A 20,956-nucleotide genomic window follows, 5' to 3' on the forward strand; every position below is an offset into this window, starting at 1 on the left:
AGAGAAATTTATATATACATTGGTGTTTACGAATATATATATATATATATATATATATATATATATATTATAATAGTATGTATGTATAATGAAATATTAATGTAATAAAGCTTCAAAAAGTTATAATTTATTCACTGTCAGTATCCTCCGAGCAACATTGCAAGGCGAGTGAATCAACGGGTGAATTTTCATCCGGAGCAACCGATTATCGGATTATGTTTGTCATGACCGGGGCAAAAGCCACTTTCAAAAGCGAGTCGGTGCTGCAGGTATGAAAACTATTCTAATTCATTTAATATCTTAATAATCTATGAGGATTTACAGCATCATTTGACACATAGTAAGGATTTCAGTATCGAATGTATCGAAATGATTTTACTGCAACTAAAATCTAAAAGGATTTCTAAAAAGCGGGATTAATTTGCAGTTTCTTTATGTTTATTTTTATACATTTGTCACATTAATCGACGATTGGGAATTATCTCGACGTATGTACAAAAGCTCTAAATCGCAAAATCATTTTGAATGTTAGAAAGACCGATACCCCACGTATTTGAAAATACGTTGGGTATCGGTTTTATCACTAAATATCTTTAAGCGTGAACGTTGGAAACATTGGTACTAAACATATTTCATGATAGTCTGGATTTTCTAAATAATATAAAACTCTTGTGAAATAAGGTATCAGACCATTTTCCATATAATATAATTGGTGTAAGGCAAGCAGACGGTCTACAGGATTTTAAATAAAACCATTCCCCTTAAAAGCATGTCTACAAAGGAATATATTTGTCAAGAACAAAACAAACGCTTTTGGTATTCATTCTTTCGGAAAAAAAGAAATGAAGATCATAATGCGCGCCATTTGCTCGTCTTTATGAAAATTAAATTGTCCTCTTTATTCGAAAGATAACACCTCATCATTCTTTGCAGATAAATCTTGTTCTAGCTTGTCTGAGAGAGAGAGAGAGAGAGAGAGAGAGAGAGAGAGAGAGAGAGAGAGAGAGAGAGAGAGAGAGAGAGAGAGAGAGACTTTACTCAACGTCTTTATTATGATAAGACCCTGAAAGTTTATTCTTCTTGTATAACAATGACCGGCAGTTTTTTAAGCTGAAACACAACTGAAAAAAAGCTATCTTATTTTCTCATCAAAAAGTAAGGACTAAGATAAAAAAAATTCCTATCTCATAAAACCAAAGTTGAACACAATTAAGCCCTTTTTGTGAATGAAAGTAGCGTAGCACAATATTATCCAACAAAACATGCGATACATGATATTTGGCTAGGCTTACGATTATTCCCTGAATGAAGGCTATTTGAAGAAAGCTTCAAATTTATATATATATATATATATATATATATATATATATATATATATATATATATATATTATATATATATATCATAAGTCTGAATTTTTAAAATATATAATGCACAAACCCTGGATCAAATTCTTCGACATCCGAGGGCCTGAGACCTCGTCAGCAGTTAAAAAGCTCCTTCCACAGGGAAAAACAGAAGAAAAGAGCAAAACCTCGCCAGACAAGTGAACACTAAGAGCTGTCAGTTACGGGGGATGGTAAGACCAGACTGGTTATTGGAAATGTCAAGACCTGATCAGTTAAGTGGTCAGAGCAGGACCTGACGCAATAAAAGGAATGCAAAACATGCCCAATTAAGGGAAAGAACAAGGACTAGTCGTTTGAGGGGAGAAGTGACCAGGACATTTATAAGGAGAGTAAGACCTGGTTAGTTGAGGGGATGAGAAAGACCAGGTCAGTAAGGAGGGAGGAAGACCTATTCGGTTGCGGGAGAGAGCGAGACATCGGGCAAAGCCTCCCGTGCGCCAGTTGCAATCTACTGATCTAATCGGATCCTCGATTGCTTGTTATTGTTTCCGGTAATTCCTGTTAACATTGGGGGAAATGGGCGTCTGAAAGGATTCCGCAAGCACGGTTTGCGTTGTAAAGCAACGGTAATGGGATGGCTCGTTGAGGCCTTAACTTGATTTGCTTATTCGCCTCCTTGGGTTAAAGTGATTTCCCTGGATATTGAGTAATCTTAGGCCGCTTTTAAAGGTACTGCAGGAGTACCCGGAGGAAAACAAAAATAAATAAAAGAAGCTATTATAAACGAATCTTGTTCTGGTGACGTAAATGTTTATGTGCTATATGTTAAAACTAATTGAATTTGACTGTTCTATCACTGGTACGTTCATACTATGTATCGATTTGAGGGTTGAATCAATAATAGACCGACAGCCCACTATCCCTTTTTCGTGAAAAATTTGGTTTGCATTTATTAATTCAAGCATCTCACTAGTAAGGCTGGATTTCGTGTGTGATGAGCAAGGGCAATAACGTCCAGGTATCGAGCGGGTAAAGGAAAAAAAAATATACAAAAATTGCAAATTACAGAGAACAACAGAGAATTACAGAATTCATATAATCTGAAAACCAACGAATTAAACTTATGAAGAATCTGGGTGCCAGGATGTCTGCTGTAAGTTTTAATACTTTTTTAACCTTCAAAACAGACGATCTGCGTTATTTGATCTAGTCTAAAAAGGGTCCAATAATAAAAAAGTTTTTAAACCTTCTTTTCAATTCCACTAATGGACGTGAGCTGAATAACATTATACATTACGTTAAATATATGAGAATATTTTCAAGGTAATTATCAGCTGCTGATAACTGAAATATATACAAGGAATGATCCGACCTCCAGCTAACTCGGGACGCGTGCAAAACTTTACCCTCACGCATAAGTTGTACACATTATATTCCTAATATTTAACGTAAATTAAAACATGCTAAATTCTACAGTCAAATAGAGCCTTGTGTCACCAACGAGAATTAAAACAAATACGCTAATTTTATTAGAAATAATTTGTCTGTACTCATGTTTTACATTTTCATTCTAGTGAATAAACCATGAATATCCTATTCTAAAACTCCTGTACATTTAACTCAATGCAAAACACCTTTTCCAGACCTTATTAGACGCTTCCACTGACCTTTCCTACTCACCCCTCCAACAACTCTCCGAAGAAGCGAAAAAATCGGAAACTTACATTACTTTGGCTGCTTATGTACGTTTAGAATCGCTTAAGCTTTCGAACAATTGGATGGGAATATTTTCACCATAAAGGCAAACAAGAAAATGAACTTCAGTCAGGCGATGTGGATAAATAATGATATTATTATATAATATAAAGGGTCAAGGGAGAAATTATATAAATATCAGGTACAGATTATAATCATAACCTGGCCTTCCACAGTCTCACATTTCAACACCGCTAAAGAGCTTTTGTGTCACTAGATGAGATCTGTATAGAGTAGCAATTGCAGCTACAGACAATACGTTTGCCAGGCTGGAAGTGCAAACGTTCGCTACGAAAGACGAAAAAAATAGAACTGGAAATAATGCGAAAGCAAATATACGCCCGGGAATGTTTTGCTAAAAGGGTAATTGCAATTTTTAACAGATACCATTCCAGGAGACGATTATTAAATTGCTTTACGAAGATTATAGTAATAAGAGAGAGAGAGAGAGAGAGAGAGAGAGAGAGAGAGAGAGAGAGAGAGAGAGAGAGAGAGAGAGAGAGAGAGAGAGAGAGAGAGAGAGAATCGGGGATATTCATGGTTTAAAATACCATAAAAATATGGAAATTAAAATAAAGTTACAAATGCTATATTTCATATTGATTCACGTGAACTTAAAGAGACGGAGTCTGACGTTGAAGGTAATCGAGAAACGGTAAAGCACAAGAAGAATGAACATGTTTTCAAACCCATAACGTATTCCGAATGACCCGCGAATATTGGGCGTGTATAAAGGTATGTTAGTATCGATATATTTTAACATGTTCGGTCAAATGGCTCCTGAAGCTTTAAATTCAGGTTATAAAAGCTAATTGACAAAAGTTTAGATATTAAAGGTCTAAACTTATGACATTAATTAAAAGATACGAATCACACTTTAGATATTATATTGAGTGTTAATTATATTTCGGTACAGCAAAGTTGTAAAGATTTTAACTTCAGCCATTCCGTAAGAGAAGATTTTGATAATTTTAGTCATAAATCATTACCGAGAATATTAAGCGCTTATGAATAATATATATATATATATATATATATATATATATATATATATATATATATATTATAATATATATATATATACACACACACATATATATATATATATATATACACAATCATATATATATATATATATATATATATATATATATACATATATCAATTCAAGCTACAAATGTCCTTTAATATCTAAATTCACTTTACCTCCCAAATGATATATTTTCATATATGTACATATATGAAAATATATCATTTGGGAGGTAAAGTGAATTTAGATATTAAAGGACATTTGTAGCTTGAATTGATATATAAATGGATCACGGTTCGATGTGATAATTATTCATATATACATATATATATATATATATATATAATATTATATATACTATATATATATATATATATATATATGAGGTACAAAAACGTCCGTTGATAAAAACTTTGTTCATTAAATGTTTTATCTAGATAAGAGCACCTATAGTAAATTTTCGTTAAAGACACGACACGTCTACTCCCCGCCATGTACTCATTACCAAACGCATCTGAATTAACGTCCTCAGAGAACACGAATGACAGAGAAACATTCCTAAATTCGATAATAAAGTGAAAGGGGAAAGGGAAAAGAGTGTCAAATCATTGACGAAGTTCGAGTGGACAATTTCCCACAGAATATCTTCAGGAAAGATGCGCTCTTATAACTAGGTCTTGGTATGAAGACGAACGATTGACGCGAAGCTATCCGTTAAATGATGGCATTAATAGAACCTTGCGGAAATATCAATCAATCACCCGTTACAATTTTCAATGACGATTAGGAAGAGCGCTCAATATCGAATGCATTCCAAGGAAATTTTTTCTCGTTTCGATATTTCACCCAGTATTCGAGGTGCATCGTTTTTACGGATCATAGTAAATTCTAGTAAATAATTTGATGGAATTATTTAGTCACACACACATATATACATACATACATATTCGTAAAGATAAATATAAACATATATATGATATATGATATATGATATATATATATATATATATATATATATATATATATGTGTGTGTGTGTGTGTGTGTGTGTGTGTGTCTTCTAATCACTGTATTTTAATAAGTACTCTTGATGAATAACTTTTGAGGATCATAAGACTAGTAAATCAGAGAAATCATCCATAGCTGTACAATACATATTATATATATACATATATATATATGTGCATGTATATATATATATATATATATATATATATATATATATATATATATATATACATACACTACATAGACACGCACACACACGCGCATATAATATAATATAATAATATATATATATATATATATATATATATATATATATATATATACACACACACACGCGTGGAAGACTAAACAAGACTAACATACATTTTTTATAGATTTGCATGTACTTCTTGTTACAGATCAAGAAAAAATATTTTTTATCAAGCATCACTTGTATTTAGAATTAATCTTACGTTGGATTCCGATTTAAGTAAATTAAACTGAAAGTCTGGCTTTCCTTGGGCGGCTTTTTAGGGATCTTTTGGCGCTACTCTCTTTTCTCGTAATAGATAAAACACTTTGAACAAAACTTTTTTTAACAGACTAACGTAAGAACTTTCGTCAACAAGATAATAGCTGTTACACTCGATGTTATTGACACCTCATAGCATCAGTCTTCTTTTTTTTCTTATCACCAGTGTAGTAGTCACATTAACAGTGTCTTGACAAACGTAATTTCTTTCTAAGTATGAAAAATCCTAACACTCTCTTCTGCAAAGTTATTGACGGCACTAGATATATAACAACTATCACGAGATCTCTCTATCTTATCCATCCACCGTCATTATTACTATCATCAATATCATCATTACTGTTATAACGAGTTAAGCGCAACAAGTACATAAACCACAATCACAACATGAATCTGAACATGAACTTGGCCCTAAACTGATGTCTCTAAAACTACTTTCAACTCGAGTAGAGCCACACTTACACGACGAGGATAAGGGAAGTAACGATGGTAACCCCGTAGACTGTGCACGACGTCGTTGCCATGGTGACCACGCCTGGGTGCACGACAGCCACAAGTTGCAACCGCGTGCACTGATCAAGCACCACACTTGAAACATTCACGGCAGGTGCAATTGCTCATTGTACGCAGTGTGGAGGGAGGCCGGCCGACATACGCATGGTCTGTCAGGGCTGGACGTTTCAGTTTCTCTCCCTATGTTCTTTCCATCGTGTGGCCTTCCTCGATTGACTCCTCAACTCACACGACACTCAATCACTACTTTCTTACACGGCTCCGTCCCAACACTCCGTCTCGCAACTTCTTCTCTATGTCATCGCAGAAATGCAGTGAATGGTCGAGTTCTGATTCATTTTCTTTCTCAGTTTTGTACACAACACATAGCCTATTCCTTCTTCAATTCGTTTTGAAAAAGTGCGAACCTCCAAGTTGAGAGAATTTTACGTCACAGCCAACTCTGTTTGCCACAATCCTGGCGTCATTGTAACGTAAAACCCGACGTCGTATTACACTCTCACCATCGATCTGTCACATTCGATAAGTCTTCAATTTTTCAGATTAGCGTGAGAGAGAGAGAGAGAGAGAGAGAGAGAGAGAGAGAGAGAGAGAGAGAGAGAGAGAGAGAGAGACGTCCCTTCTCACTCTCTGTCTCCTTTTCTCCCTCGAACAACAATTTATTTTGTGCAAGAAAGAGATCTATTCACTGATTTATGTATACTTGTGTACGTTTATACATAAATGCGAAGTCGTCCTCAAGAACGACCATTCGTATATCAAGAGCTGAGTGACGTCGCAGCTGTCGCAAACGGGAACGTCGCAACTACAGAAAAGTGACTCCTTCGCAGTGCCTCGAATTTTCTTCACGGCTGAAGACGACACAGTCATCCACCACAACCGTCCATATTTATATGAGACGAACGGGTCACGCAATCAGACGCGTATTTATAAATATAAACATATCCTTACGACACACACGCAAACACACATGGAAGGAACACACCTGGGGGTCACGCAACGCTTAATTATGCATAAACTCCCAGCGACTAAGGTAGTGTCACCCTTGGCACTCCGACTCGAGGCGCTGACAGAAGTGGAGTTAATCGCAGTGGTGTGAGGCGTTGAGTGGTGTTATTGAAGGGGGAGGTGTTATGCGACTTGGTGTAGTAGAGTCTCTGTGTATGTGTGTGTGTCTGTGTGGCAGTGGGGTGGTAGTGGTGTGTCGGCTCTCTTTGATGGACCGAGAATGGTGTACCCTTGTAAGTTCACCTGGCGAGTAGGGGCCTCTCGGCGCGCGCGAACCACGGACTGCTCAGGCGCAGGATTCGACTACTCGTTATTTTGTCGCGTTTCCTTTCCCAGGGACCTTCGGCGAGTGTTCATTCATCTTTGCGATGCAGGGATTCGTTAAGTGCGGCCGAGGCAGGTTATTCGTGTAAAAGCAAGCAAATCGGAGGGTGGTATCAATTAAGAAACAGTCGCTGGGGTTAGTGTATTCTGCTATTCCAGGTGGGCAGAATGACTCGCTCTCATTGGCCAGGGGGACTTCTCTGGACGGTTCGTTTGGCCAATCAGCGCCAAGGGGGGTTTGCCCACAGGTCCATCTCTCAACGCTACCAAAGTTCGAGTGAGCGCGTTGATGTTTTTCAGACGCTGCGCGGGTAGCTAGCTGCCTGAATTAGTGAACGTTGTACGTCGCCACAGACGTACGAATGACACTGCCTCCTTCAGACGACACTCTGGTGCTCTCTGGATGATTCTGGAAGGGGAACAAATGTTCAGGAAGGCATAGGAAACCCTCTTAGGTTTAAAGAGACTTTCGTCCAGCTTGCAACGCTGCACAGGGACGCCCATCAGCGCCCGCAATCAACACTACCTCCCTCTCATTCAACAACGTAATCTCCAACATCATGTTCATACCTTTTCTCATCTGCAGTGTCAGCCTGGTCATATAATAAAACCATTCACGTCACCAGAGGGACTGATGGGGAGAAGAGCTTGAAAATCCTGCGAGATTTTCTCTCAATCTTTTTATTCCGTTTGATTTACATTTTTTAAATGGAAAGCCAATTTGCTGTCCAATGTGCGCACTTTATAAAGCTGAAACAGTTACAGATTTGGAATATTTTGATTTTAATAGCGAGGACATGCAAATGAGAACGAAAAAGTTAAGCCAAGGAAAGGCCACCCAAGAGGAGCCCATACTAGCGGATCGTGGGTTAAAGAAAAAAGGGTGAAAAAAAAAGACAAAAACACGCCATTCAACACTCCTCAGCATACATTATAGATGAGCGATTGTCAGTTATATGTGATACATCATCAGCGGCGTTCGAGATCTTTTCTGGTTTTTTTTTGCGACGATCAGTTTCCAGAGTGGGTAGAATAGATAGGACAAATTAGCCAGTTATTAGCTACCTGATAATGCAATTTGCACGCGTCCATAAGAGTGCCATCGGCATTTTGAGAGGGAACGAGAGGCTAAAGGCCATTACTTGCATATTAACTCTGACACCGATGCTTTGAGTTTTCAAGGTCAATGACGAAGGGGAAAGTACACACACACACGCGCTTTCTGTTGCCCGATTTCATCTCATTATAACATTTTTAGAAGAGCTCCAAGGTCAAATGTCTGGTATTGCAAATATTATTGAAGGCTGCTATCTCTGGCGAAACAGCTCACAGACGTTTTAAACGGACAATTTTTTTTTTCCCGAGACTACATGTCACAAAAGCTTTCCTATTCTTCTGTTTAGTCAACTACAATTCTAATAAGAGATGGCTACCGGGAAGAACGCATCACCAAAATTCGACACAGACAAATCTCCATATCATCTAGGTTTGTGAGTCTTGTGTCCCAGTCACTGCATGAATGAAATTACGGATGTCATTATCGATTCTGTACCTGGTGCCCACCTGCAACCTGTACATCTTTGCAAGCCTGCCGGGTTATGTTTATTGTTATGCAATGACGAGTGCGTTTGCAATTAAGTCCCCTCAGATGTCTCGGTAGTGCCTATTTTCGTTCGCATGCTTAAGTACTGAAACTTTTACTGAATGGGTATAAATAATCTGTATATTCATATAAGTATTCTTACGCATACACATCTAAATTTTAGTCACACATACATATTAATGCCAGACGGTCTGTGTTCATGAGCCCTTGATCATTCGAGGGAAAGGGTCGCTCGCAGGATGAGCGACCTCATCCTAAGAGTACTTCATGGTGTCCGTGCGGTTTGATTGGTAGCATGCTTAATTTCACTGTCAGATGTGGATTCTTATCTAGGGCAATAGGTAGTTAGTGTAACGGCAACTTACAATAGGAATTGCACCGGCAGTTACACACTTATAACGGAAGGATAGGAATAAAAGAATTAGGCAAAACGCCAAGGGGTGGGACCTATGAGGACATTCAGCGCTGAAAGGAAAATGGAGAGAGGAGGACGTTTTAAGGTGTAACGGAAAACCTCAAAGCAGTTGCACTACGAAGCAACTGTTGGGAGAGGGTGGAAATAAGGCAGAAGAAAAGAGACTACCAACAGAGGTATAGTAAAAGGAATGACAACGGTTGTAGCTAGGGGCTGAAGGGACGTATGAAAGGATGTTAAGTAATGCCTACGGTGCACCGTGTGAGGTGCACTGATGGCATTACCTCACTATGGGGCGCAGTTTTAACAATCTGTCAACTACATAATTCAGAAGTTGATAGTTATGTAAGTATTGTAACTGAATTAGAAAGTTCTCATTTAGCTATGAAGCTACACCGTGCTGAACAGAAAAAAAAAACAGGTTTTCTTCTCGTCCTTGGTAGGAGTGATGTTTCCCTACGCACTGGGTGGGAGGGACGTTTCCCTATGTACTGGGTAGGGGGCTAGTTTTCCTACGTCCTTGGTAAGGGGCTAATTTCCCCACGTCCTTGGTAGGGGACTAACCTCCCTACATCCTGGTTAGGGGGATTTTTAAATCTACATCCTGTGTACGGGCTAGTTTCCCTACGTCCTGGGTAGGGGAATGTTTCCCAGTGTACTGGGTCGGGGGCTAGTTTCCCTACGTCCTGGGTAGGGGAATGTTTCCCAGTGTACTGGGTAGGGGGCTAGTTTCCCTACGTCCTGGGTAGGGGAATGTTTCCCAGTGTACTGGGTAGTGGGCTAGTTTCCCTACGTCCTGGGTAGGGGAATGTTTCCCAGTGTACTGGGTAGGGGGCTAGTTTCCCTACGTCCTGGGTAGGGGAATGTTTCCCAGTGTACTGGGTAGGGGGCTAGTTTCCCTATATTCTGCGTAGGGGCGATGTTTACCTACGTCCTAAATAAGGGGCTTTTTTCCCTACATCCTGGGCTGGGGCAATATTTCCCTACGTACTGGGTAGGGGGCTAGTTTCCCTACGTCCCGGGTAGGGGACTAGTCTCTGTACGTTCTGGGTAGGGGGATAGTTTCCCTACATCCTGGGTAGGGGCGATGTTCCCCTACACACTGGATAGTGGGATTTTTTCCCTACATCTATAGTAGGGGGATTTTTCCCTACATTTTGGGTAGGGGGCTAGTTTCCCTACATCCTGAGTAGGGGGATTTTTCCCTACATCCTGGATAGGGTCTGTTTCCCTACATCCTGAATAGGCTTTGTTTCCCTACGTCCTGGGTAGGGGAATTTTTCCCTATATCTTCAGTAGGGGGATTTTTCCCTACATTTTGGGTAGGGGCTAGTTTCCCTACATCCTGGGCAGGGGGATTTGTCCCTACATCCTGGGCAGGGGGATTTTTCCCTACATTCTGGATAGGGGCTATTTCCCTACATCCTGGATAGCGGCTGTTTCCCTACGTCCTGGGTAGGGGAATTTTCCCCCATATCTTTAGTAGGGGGATTTTTCAATACATTTTGGGTAGGGGCTAGTTTCCCTACATCCTGAATAGGTGCTGTTTCCCTACGTCCTGGGTAGGGTGATTTTTCCCTACATCCTGGGTTGGGAGATTTTTTCCTATAACTTGGGTAGGGGGCTAATTTCCCTACATCCAGGAAAGGGGCCAGTTTCCCTACTTCGTGGATAGGTGGCCAGTTTCCCTACTTCCTTGATAGGGGGCTAGTTTCCCTATGTCCAGGGTAGGGGCTAGTTTCCCTAGCCCTTGGGTTCTGTTGAAAGTTGTTCTTATCCAGCATGTAATTTCTTTAGGAGATTAGTTCTTTTTCATTAGCAAGTATATCTACGTGTAAGTTTCATTGCCGGCTGGTTTCTGTGCAAGTCATTGTCATTGGGATATCTTTTACCGCCAATATAGACCTCCCCTGAAATATGAGGATTTATGACTGAGCAAAACAGATGTCATGGTTTTATTTTTAATCAACATTTGTTAATGAGGGATGAATGCAAATACCTCTGGAACTTCCCCTTATTCCATTTCAGAAGTATTGTGCTTTATGTGACTGAGAATTTTCTAATATATCTGAATTACCTTAAACTGAATTAGATTGCACATCCCGGTAACCAAATGGAGATCTGTCCTTCCCATGGCCCTTGGGCATTCATTGTTATTTAGCGCACATTTTATAATCAAAATCAGTCAAGAAATGATGGTACTAGTATTAATTGTAGTATGCCGTTTTGTATTAAGTCTTTATGTTTGCGACTTCATATTAATCTTGTCCTAACTCTACTTGTACGTCAGCTGGCAAAACATAACAGGTAAAGTGGGGCACTTATTGTAAGTGTCACAGCACTAGCAGGTGCCCATCATGTTTACAGGTACTCTTACGACGTCGAGTGTTGGTACAGCATACGCTGACACTTAATACCGAGATGTTTTCGTGCTCAAAAGAGTTTTGGAGGATTCCGTAACGCCGTGGGAAACAAGTCATCTTTTTCTTTGAACAGTATTTGTCATTCGGAAAGCTCCTTTGTCAAAGTTACTAACAACAGAGCTACCTGAAATTCCAAAAGTGGGACATTTCTTGCTACTAGTTAAATGAGTGAATTAAATCAGTAATCCACTTAGGAGTACTAGCTCCATTATCTACTCTTTTCGTTCTACTATCGTGCTTGGGAAATCTCCCTTGCTTGTGTGTTCCAGTACTCTTAAAATAACCTTTCTTCATTCAAGAGGTTGAAAGTCTATCGCTTCTATGGTAGTTATGACTCCGCCTCATTTCTTCCCAATTTACTTTTATTTCCTTTTTTTTTTTTTTGGGGGGGGGGCGCTAAGTTTCAATTCGGCCCTGGGCTAGAAAAGGGCATAAGAACAAGAAAATTGTTTTCCTTTTTGCTTAAAATGACGAAAGGTTCTTCTTAATGGCCAAACAGAACCAGCTATAGACGTGTTAAGAATCTCAAAAGCAGAAAACGTTTACAACAAAGAATCCAATTTAAGGCTGTATTTACAGTTAATATCTAATAAAGAAAAGTTTTCCAGTCTGAAAAATGACAGTCATTCACGTTACAAAACCACCAATCAGGGTTCAAACAGTTTCACTGGCACATCTTACCAATGATATTTTCTGTGGGATAAAATATAGAACTTGCATCATAACCCTCTCCAACAGATGATAATCATATATCCTTGCCGCATGAAGACGTTGAGCAGCCTGACAACTTTGAAATGAATCATGTGATTAGCGCCTTTTCCAGTGATGAACAATTCACAGCATCTATAGTCCGACGTTCAACCTCCTTCCACAAATTCCGCGGGCCAAATGACAAACACAATCATGCCCCAACCATAGAGCACAACAGTGAACAGCCTTATAACGTCTGTAGACTTCGATATAGTTAAAAACGAGTCTGTTCCGAGACCAGTGGAGCTTCGAGTTCCTCGCCAATATGCCGAATGGCGCTATAGCGACTAGAATGCCTATTTTCTGCTTAGTTTCTTAAATAGGCACTTCTCTTAAATTTTCATAGGCTATGTTCACGTTAATATATAGGCAGGCATGTGCCATAAGGCGGACTTTAGCGATTATGCTACAAAGACCTCCCACTCCTGCTACATTATTACAATAATAACGACAACAGAGTAGTTATTACAATAATTACAGCAGAGAATAATAACATCAACCACAGCGATGACTAATTGATGGTGAATATTTAGCAGAATCGACGCAGCAAAGCTTTGATGACGCCGAATGCATAATTCATTCTTTTTGCTTAGTTATATTCTGGGACCTGACTCGATCAACATTTCTGATCAGTTCAGGCGTTCATGAGAACATGCATACAACAAAGGAACATTATAGATTATTACGTCACTACCAACTTTGCAATAACTCAGTAGTGACATCTTGATTATTTGTTTGTCATTTTTCGCTAAGTAAATGAGCTTTAATTACTATCTGAGTTGCACTGACCACTTGATGCAATTCGCCTTTCCAGATTGCAATGTTTCGTCTTGTTAAATAAATGAATAAAAAAAATCCTTAGAGTTATTCCCAATCGTTAATAATAATAATAATAATAATAATAATAATAATAATAATAATAATAATAATAATAATAATAATAATAATAATAATATCTATTCAAGCGCGTGATAAAAAAAAAACAGAGGCAGTACAAGATTAATTACCTCAAGTCAACGGACATTACAATATAGATGCTACAAATTACCTGCGTATATTGAAAAGAATGACTCGAAGAGGCTGTGGTTAATTGGCTGATGGATCAGACCCATTGCAAATGACCCTGGACAGCGTTTGAAACTTAAGGACTAAGACTAAGCTCCCCATATTAAGAAGGTCTTGGGTAGCTCCACGGCGAAAGAAGTGATAAGCAGATCTTGGCGAAGACATGATAATTCCCGCGGAGAGAGAGAGAGAGAGGGTGGACCAGCAACGCATAAATTCTGATAGAGAAATGCTATCCCATGAATTAAGACAATCTTGAAGAAATACCTTTTAGTGGACTGGAAGAAGAGAGAGAGAGAGAGAGAGAGAGAGAGAGAGAGAGAGAGGATATTTTATTCTTTTTCAACAAACCAATGCGTAAAGTTTGCGCACCGATTTTATTGAGTACATCCGACTCACAGAAATAATGGATTTTGTCTAAAAGTTTCTGTGACAGTTTTGTAAATCATTATATCCCTTGAACACATACAAGCGGCGTCTGAAACATTTGGCGATACAGTATTCTGATACTTTTCAGTAAAAGCAATCGTAAATATTAATTCTGGATTTTTTTTTTTTTGCTTAATGTTATTACGTACTTGAAAGCGAAGCGCGATCTACTTGATTTTTTTAGGAAGTTGCGGTAAACAATTTTGCGTAGTTCTTTTCGGAAATTACAATTCTTCTTCTCTCTCACTCTCTCTCTCTCCTGCTTCTTTAACATATGTCTGCCAAGCACTTTGAGGATACCGCTTATCTGCAATACAAGCAAAATCAAACAAGAAAGAAGAGTTACATCCGAGCACGTCTGTCTGTCTGTCTGTCTGTCTGTCTGTCTGTCTGTCTGTCTGTCTGTCTGTCTGTCTGTCTGTCTGTCTGTCTGTCTGTCTGTCTGTCTGCCATTTTCTACTACACTGTCACTCAAATTCCTTTTCGAGAATCAACAATATTAACACACTTTAAATTCTGTGTTTGATTTTTACCTTTGCTGGTTTGATCACAATTTGCGAATTCATAATACTCTCTCTTTTTATTTTAATTCTGTCGAGATCGTTTATATAGAGAAACTCATTTCTTACTGTCTATTATTCCGATTTTTATTTTTCATGACAGTTTCTACTGATGCTTTATGATCGTAACTAATGTATCAACCGAGGCCAAGAAGATAGATACAGAAAAGGAACTTAACGCGTTCATAGTCCATTATACCGGGATATCGTTCTTTTGAAGGACTGGATTACTGAAATAACATGATTTTCTCAGAGAAACAAATAATTTTCATCCCAGGAAAAGGAGAATGATTCTCCCGCATTTGGCTTCAATCGCAACATCTTTACTGAGGGCTGTTCAACTTTTTGCTCCAATTTTTTTTTGTGTCATTTTATAATTGTAATTAATAAAAGTTCCAGGTGGTTTATTCGTTAGTCAGAATCCTAATCTCGTCGCATCCGATTCAGTGTCAGTTAAGGACTGAACTAATCCAGCAGTTCAGAATAGGGTAAGCTTGGAAACCCTGAAGGTGTTTTCTTAACTGGTTTAATTTTTCATAAATGTTTTTGATTATTTTTAACAACGTGTACATCCAGTCTCATAACTAGAACACTATCAATGTATGAAATATAAGATATTACATGATGTATTAGAAACGAGGTAGACTATTAAAAGTAATAAAAAATAAGATATTACATTATGTATTGGAAAGAAGGTAGTCAATTAAAAGTATAGTAATATTTCTGAGAGAGAAAGAGAGAGAGAGAGGCCAGCAAAGTAGTTAAATTCCATTTATTACTAATGTTCCATTTGGTACAATAAGAAAAACTGAAGACCACATCCCTGTGTTCCATCAAAGGAGAAAATACCGGAGAGAGGAGAGGAACAGCATAAGGCGAATGAATCCCTGTGTGTGATAAGGTCATTTGAGATGTCGCCCAGAAAACCCGATGGAGTAAGAAATTGCCACTTACGGAGAATTCGATGACGCGGGAGGGCCCCTTTGATTTCTGGAGCTGGGGTGAGGGGGTCAAGAAATGGGGGGAGAGGATTAGAGAAGATATATGGCAAAAGTGACCATATAAAGGTGAATATCTTATGAAAGCTTCCTTTCTTTTATAGTTACATAAGGTGAACAAGTTTTAAAGAATAGACCTCGATGGTTTATATCTTGTCTGACTACTGTTCACACCCACGTCATTTTATTCTTTCTCCCGCATTATCTCTCTCAGCTGCAATCAACAGCACTCAACCACATGCCGGTACATCATTCAGCTTATTCTGTTGACGCGAGCCCTTGTTTTCAAGGTCATTATGCTTTCCACATTATGGGATCGAACACGGGTGTATCCGGTTGCGAGTCGTACACTACCACTTGCCCAGAAGCCTCCACTGACGAAGGGAGCCAATCTGGCGATCTGAGATTTGAAAGAGGAGAATTCTCGAGAAGGTATAAGGAGAGAGGACCCGTTACAGAGCTAGGTGAGAAAGGTTGGGGGCGGGAACGCTATTAGTTTTGAAGGGAATAGAGTTTGACTCTCTCTCTCTCTCTCTCTCTCTCTATAAAGTTCAGGACTTTAGGCGATCACCAGTAAAGGTGAAAGTGGAAGGCTGTTGCCGTTGGAGTTTTGTCCTCTTTATGCGCCCTCGACCGAATAAAGTGGAACGCGTCTGTATTGACGCGTTACTGATCTACGAAAGGATTTTTTCCTTGAACTATCTATTGATTAGTGTTGCCTTATAATGCACTTTAGAAATGTGTTTTTTTATTGTACTGTCTGCAAAATATTTTGATTGCTTGTACTATTTTTCATCATGGATAAGCACGTTACTTTTACTTCAGTTGCATTTAATTAAGGAATCCCACACTTTCTCTTTCTCCTTCATAACTTTCCTTCATCAGAAATATTTAGTTAAGTCTTTTCCTTGTCATTTCTCAAGTTTGAGAGATTTATCTGTTTCTCTTATTGTGATTTCTTTAGTTGGGGAGATTTACTTCTGTTTCTCTTATTAAGTTCTTGTACTTGTCAAGTGAGTTTGTATTGTTGCATTAGAATATACTTATTCGGGGAGCTCAATAAAAATACTTTCTCACTCACTGTTGTTCACACACCAATTTGGTAGCTTTATTAATAAAGGCCGTAATTTTTTAAAAACCATATGCTAGACACTTCTTTAGACAAGAATCAAGATAAAACTACGGACACAAATTGATTTATAATTTATACACTCCACTCATTACAATCAGAACATTGCTGAACAATCACCAAGGAAATTGTGTTCGGAATACCAGCGCCTTTGCTGAAAGGCGAACAAAATAGGACTAACGAAAATGTTTATATTTATTTAAATTTTCTGAGCATCAAGTACTTACGATCACTCAACGAGAACCATTGTCTTATTTCTCATTAGTCCTCCAAGGCTTCACAACAGCTGTGACGGATTCCCTTCCGCTCCGTGTAATTGTTTTGAAGGCAATTTTACATTAAATACAGACATTCGAGAACAATGGAGCTTATGCTTCCCGTATCTTTTTATAATTGACATCACCTAATTAAGAGTGTTGCTCTGTTTTCTCGTTATAAAGAATCCCCGACACATGTGAGTCCTCTCTCGTCTGTTTGGAGGTATTGATTCGCAAATTCTCTCTGATATTGACGGGTTCTAAAAGCTAAATGCAGTCTACGAAGTCCCTTGATCATAATCATCAACAAAAACTTTTCTCTTAAAGAATGGTCAATAAAATGGCAAGACCTACAAGTTCTGACGTTACAACGAATTTGTCATTCGGTAATCGGTCGCCTGTGGCAGGTCGCAGCTAGGTAGGGCAGGGTATGGGAATAGCAATCCTGTCTCAAATACTATATGAAAATATGAGGAACACAACCTTCTGGAACCAAGACGTAAACGCTTTTAACTTTAGTTGACGTCACAGCGTATTCAGTGGGGTAATAATGGAAAATAATTGCTGACAAGTATTAAGTGCTTCCCTAACTTTATTCCTTCGCGCATGGCTATGTTGAGTATCAGCGAAGAAGCCAGCCACATCAAACCTACTTTATGCACATTCCAGTAATTTAACAAACGATTTAACTTTAATCACCCTAAATTAAAGACGGGAGAGAATTGACCGCTGTCTGTTAGTCTTTTGTTGAGCCTTAAGTGCTCTAAGAACCTTTCATGAAGAATAGCCTGACGAGGTCTACGGCCTGGGGAGAGAGAGAGAGAGAGAGAGAGAGAGAGAACTATACTCGGGCAAATGGCATGGGACAGACTACGAGGCATTGTTGGGAGCAGAGTAATTCCATGTCACTTGGAAAATGTTTTAAGAACCTACCATTCTCGCTCCACTTATCTCTTTCTCTCCCTCTTTCGGCCTTACCAGCGGCAGAGCCTCTACTAATGGCCTCTACAGGTTAATTGCCGGGTTTTAAGTTAATTACACAGTTAACTTGAGTATTTTAACCACCGGACATGAACGTAACTAAAGGAATGTTTTTATTATGCAGCACATTCCCAAAGCTTGGACTCCCCCTGGGGAGCCCGAGGGATTAAAAAGATAAATTGAAAACAGATGATTAACCTATTATTAAGAATAATGACTAATCTCAAAAGTTTTTAAGAGTTACGTGGCGTACGCTTGAGAAGGTTTTATAAATACAATAGAAGCGTAAATACCGGAGGAAAGAATATTAAATTGTCTTCAGTGAATTACTTTTATAACAACGGAACCCACAATACGAAACATCCTTCACGCACAAAAGATGTAGAACACAACGAAAATGATTTCAGTGAAATAATCAAACGAAAAAAATGAACGGGAAAAATACTGCTCGTGAATAGAGGGTCTCGAATTTCGATTGAATTCCTTCGCTCGATGAATAAAGGATTATTGTATAGAGATCGAATTACCTCGACTGTTTTGTAATCACATTATGCAGATGTCAGAAACTTCTGAGGCCCCACGCACATGAAATAACGGTGGGGCCTCTTCGGCCGCAGGACACGACCCCCCAGGGTCCTTAGACACTCTCCCCCCTCTCTCCATGTCCCAGAGATCTCTCGGTGGTACTAGAATTTACGCACCTTCAGGCTTTCAAAGAGAACAAAAGTGGTCTTTTTGATTATGGAGAAATTGGAGAATGTTTGCTACAACGAGTCCCAGAGAATGAATGAATGCCTACGCAAAAGAATAAAGAAAGAATATTGCTGATTTTGGGGGTTTAATTTCGTTTAATCAAGACAAATAACGATTCCAACAAAAGTTACTTAGTGGTATTCGGCTTTTTCTCAAGATAATTAACATTTTCCCTTTCTAAAGTCAGGAATTATTTGCAACAATCTCGCATATGACAAACCTCTGAGAAAGAAGGTCTTCCCCAGAGTCTTTTCTGGATTGGTGGATACTGGAGGAAAACATGGCCTTTATTTCTACTTTCATACCTTATATATATAGATGGGTCTCAAGAGAAATGAAATTAAAACAGACATAATGAGGCCAGAGTATGAACAATAGGATGGAGTAAAACTACATGCTTGAATCGTTAAAATTTTCAGGGACAATATCTAACATAGGATCTTTCGTGATGGAATTCAGTGATGCCTCAAAAAGCAAATCAAAATCGGACGAGATAAGTAAGATTTAGAAATTAGACGGAGTGTAACTGCAAACGAAAGTAAGATTATATACAATAGTCTAGTTCGATCTATATTGCTCTGCGTACCTAATCATGGTATGACAATGGAACTATATCTTAAAAGTTTTTTTTTTCAGTTTAACAATAAAGCTTTAAGAAGAACATTAGGTGTCAAACGGTAGCAGCTAGAGTGAGAACTGATATGACATAGGAAATTACGGCAGTTTCGCATGCAGATGAGATAATGATAAAGGGGAGACAGAGATGGACTGGACACGTCCGTCGCACCACCCCTTGAAAGAAAGGCTGATAATGTCAGCTGGGCTCAGGTGGGCGTAAGAGGTGTTGGGATGACAAGAGCTACCTGGATGAGAGCTATGAGCAAGTAGGCTGGCGATAGGTTGGCGTTCTGTGGAAACGAAAGCACAAGAAAGACACGAGTGGAGAAACTTCTCAAAAGCCCTTAGCATCGCACGGCGCTGGAGGCGAGGACGATGAGAATGATGATGGCTCTCTTGAAGTTTCCTGAGCTCTTCCTTTAAAAATATTTGATAATAATTGATTCGTAACCATTAGTGTCGACACAATTTGAATATTTTCAACCTGGATGTTTATATTTTTATTTGATAAAACCAATACTTGTGTGTGTGTGTGTGTGTGTGTGTGTGTGTGTGTGTGTGTGTGTGTGTGTGTGTGTGTGAGAGAGAGAGAGAGAGACGAGAGAGAGAGAGAGAGAGAGGAGAGAGAGAGAGAGAGAGAGAGAGAGAGAGAGTGAGAGAGAGAGAGAGAAATTAATCATAAACTGGTTAAAAATGTCTTAACATAAAAAAGGAGCTATTAATTCAAATACACGGAACATTGTTTCTGTCAGCTTACAAGCCTGATTATCATTTAGTTTTTAGATAATAAATTCAAACTCCAAGCACAAAAATGTTCTTCCGTACCCATACTTCGATAAGAGTGCGTGCTTGGAGGCATTCACTGGAAGATAATTGCTGGTTTTCGTGTGAAACATGCACGAAACATCTGGCAATGGCATGCACGCGCAGTTAGCCAAGTCATACACACATCACTCCAAGCAAACAATGTTATATGCTGGAACACGGAATCGCAGACAAAGAATTTAGCAACTGGTGGCATTCCCGGAAGGCAGCCATGCCATTCTTGCCTGGAAGAACGAGAACTCTATTCGGAAGTTGAAAATGAAAGAATCTAAAAGAAATGCAATCATATATGTAGAATGGAAAAGAAAATGTACGAACAAATGGGAACGAATTTAGCACAAGAAAATCATCGGAAGATTCAGTAACCGTTGGCCATTAAAGAAGGCAGTTATACCATTCTTGCCCAAAAGACGAAGAGAATTTCTACTCTAGAGATGGAAATGAAATAAACGAACAGAAATACATTTGCATAGGTGGAAACTGAAGACATGTACAGACAGACAAACGCGAGTGACTGCACCAGAGACAGAATCACGCCCTCAGTGGGTAAAATCGACTCCTAATTCGTCATTTGACGGTAATTGAAATCCCCGAAACTGGTTGAATTAAATCTGGCTTGTGTTCACTTCTTTGTCTTTTTGTCACTATGTTGC

General features: G+C 38.8%; 1 protein-coding gene across 3 annotated transcripts in view; it reads right to left on the reverse strand.

Moving 5' to 3' along the window:
• The window catches only part of LOC135224166 (protein Wnt-4-like), a 314,368-nt gene that overhangs the window by 61,709 nt on the left and 231,703 nt on the right, over nucleotides 1-20,956 (reverse strand). The window contains exon 1 of one of the 3 annotated variants that reach the window (XM_064263040.1): nucleotides 6,115-7,739. The exons of the other annotated variants lie outside the window; for them this stretch is intronic. Coding sequence (XP_064119110.1) covers nucleotides 6,115-6,176 — 62 coding nt within the window. The 5' untranslated portion in view covers nucleotides 6,177-7,739. Of the gene's footprint in view, nucleotides 1-6,114; nucleotides 7,740-20,956 lie in introns of those variants that run through there. 3 annotated transcript variants of the gene reach the window in all.

Source organism: Macrobrachium nipponense, chromosome 20 (assembly GCF_015104395.2).
Source record: "Macrobrachium nipponense isolate FS-2020 chromosome 20, ASM1510439v2, whole genome shotgun sequence".
Classification (NCBI taxonomy): Eukaryota; Metazoa; Arthropoda; class Malacostraca; order Decapoda; family Palaemonidae; genus Macrobrachium; species Macrobrachium nipponense.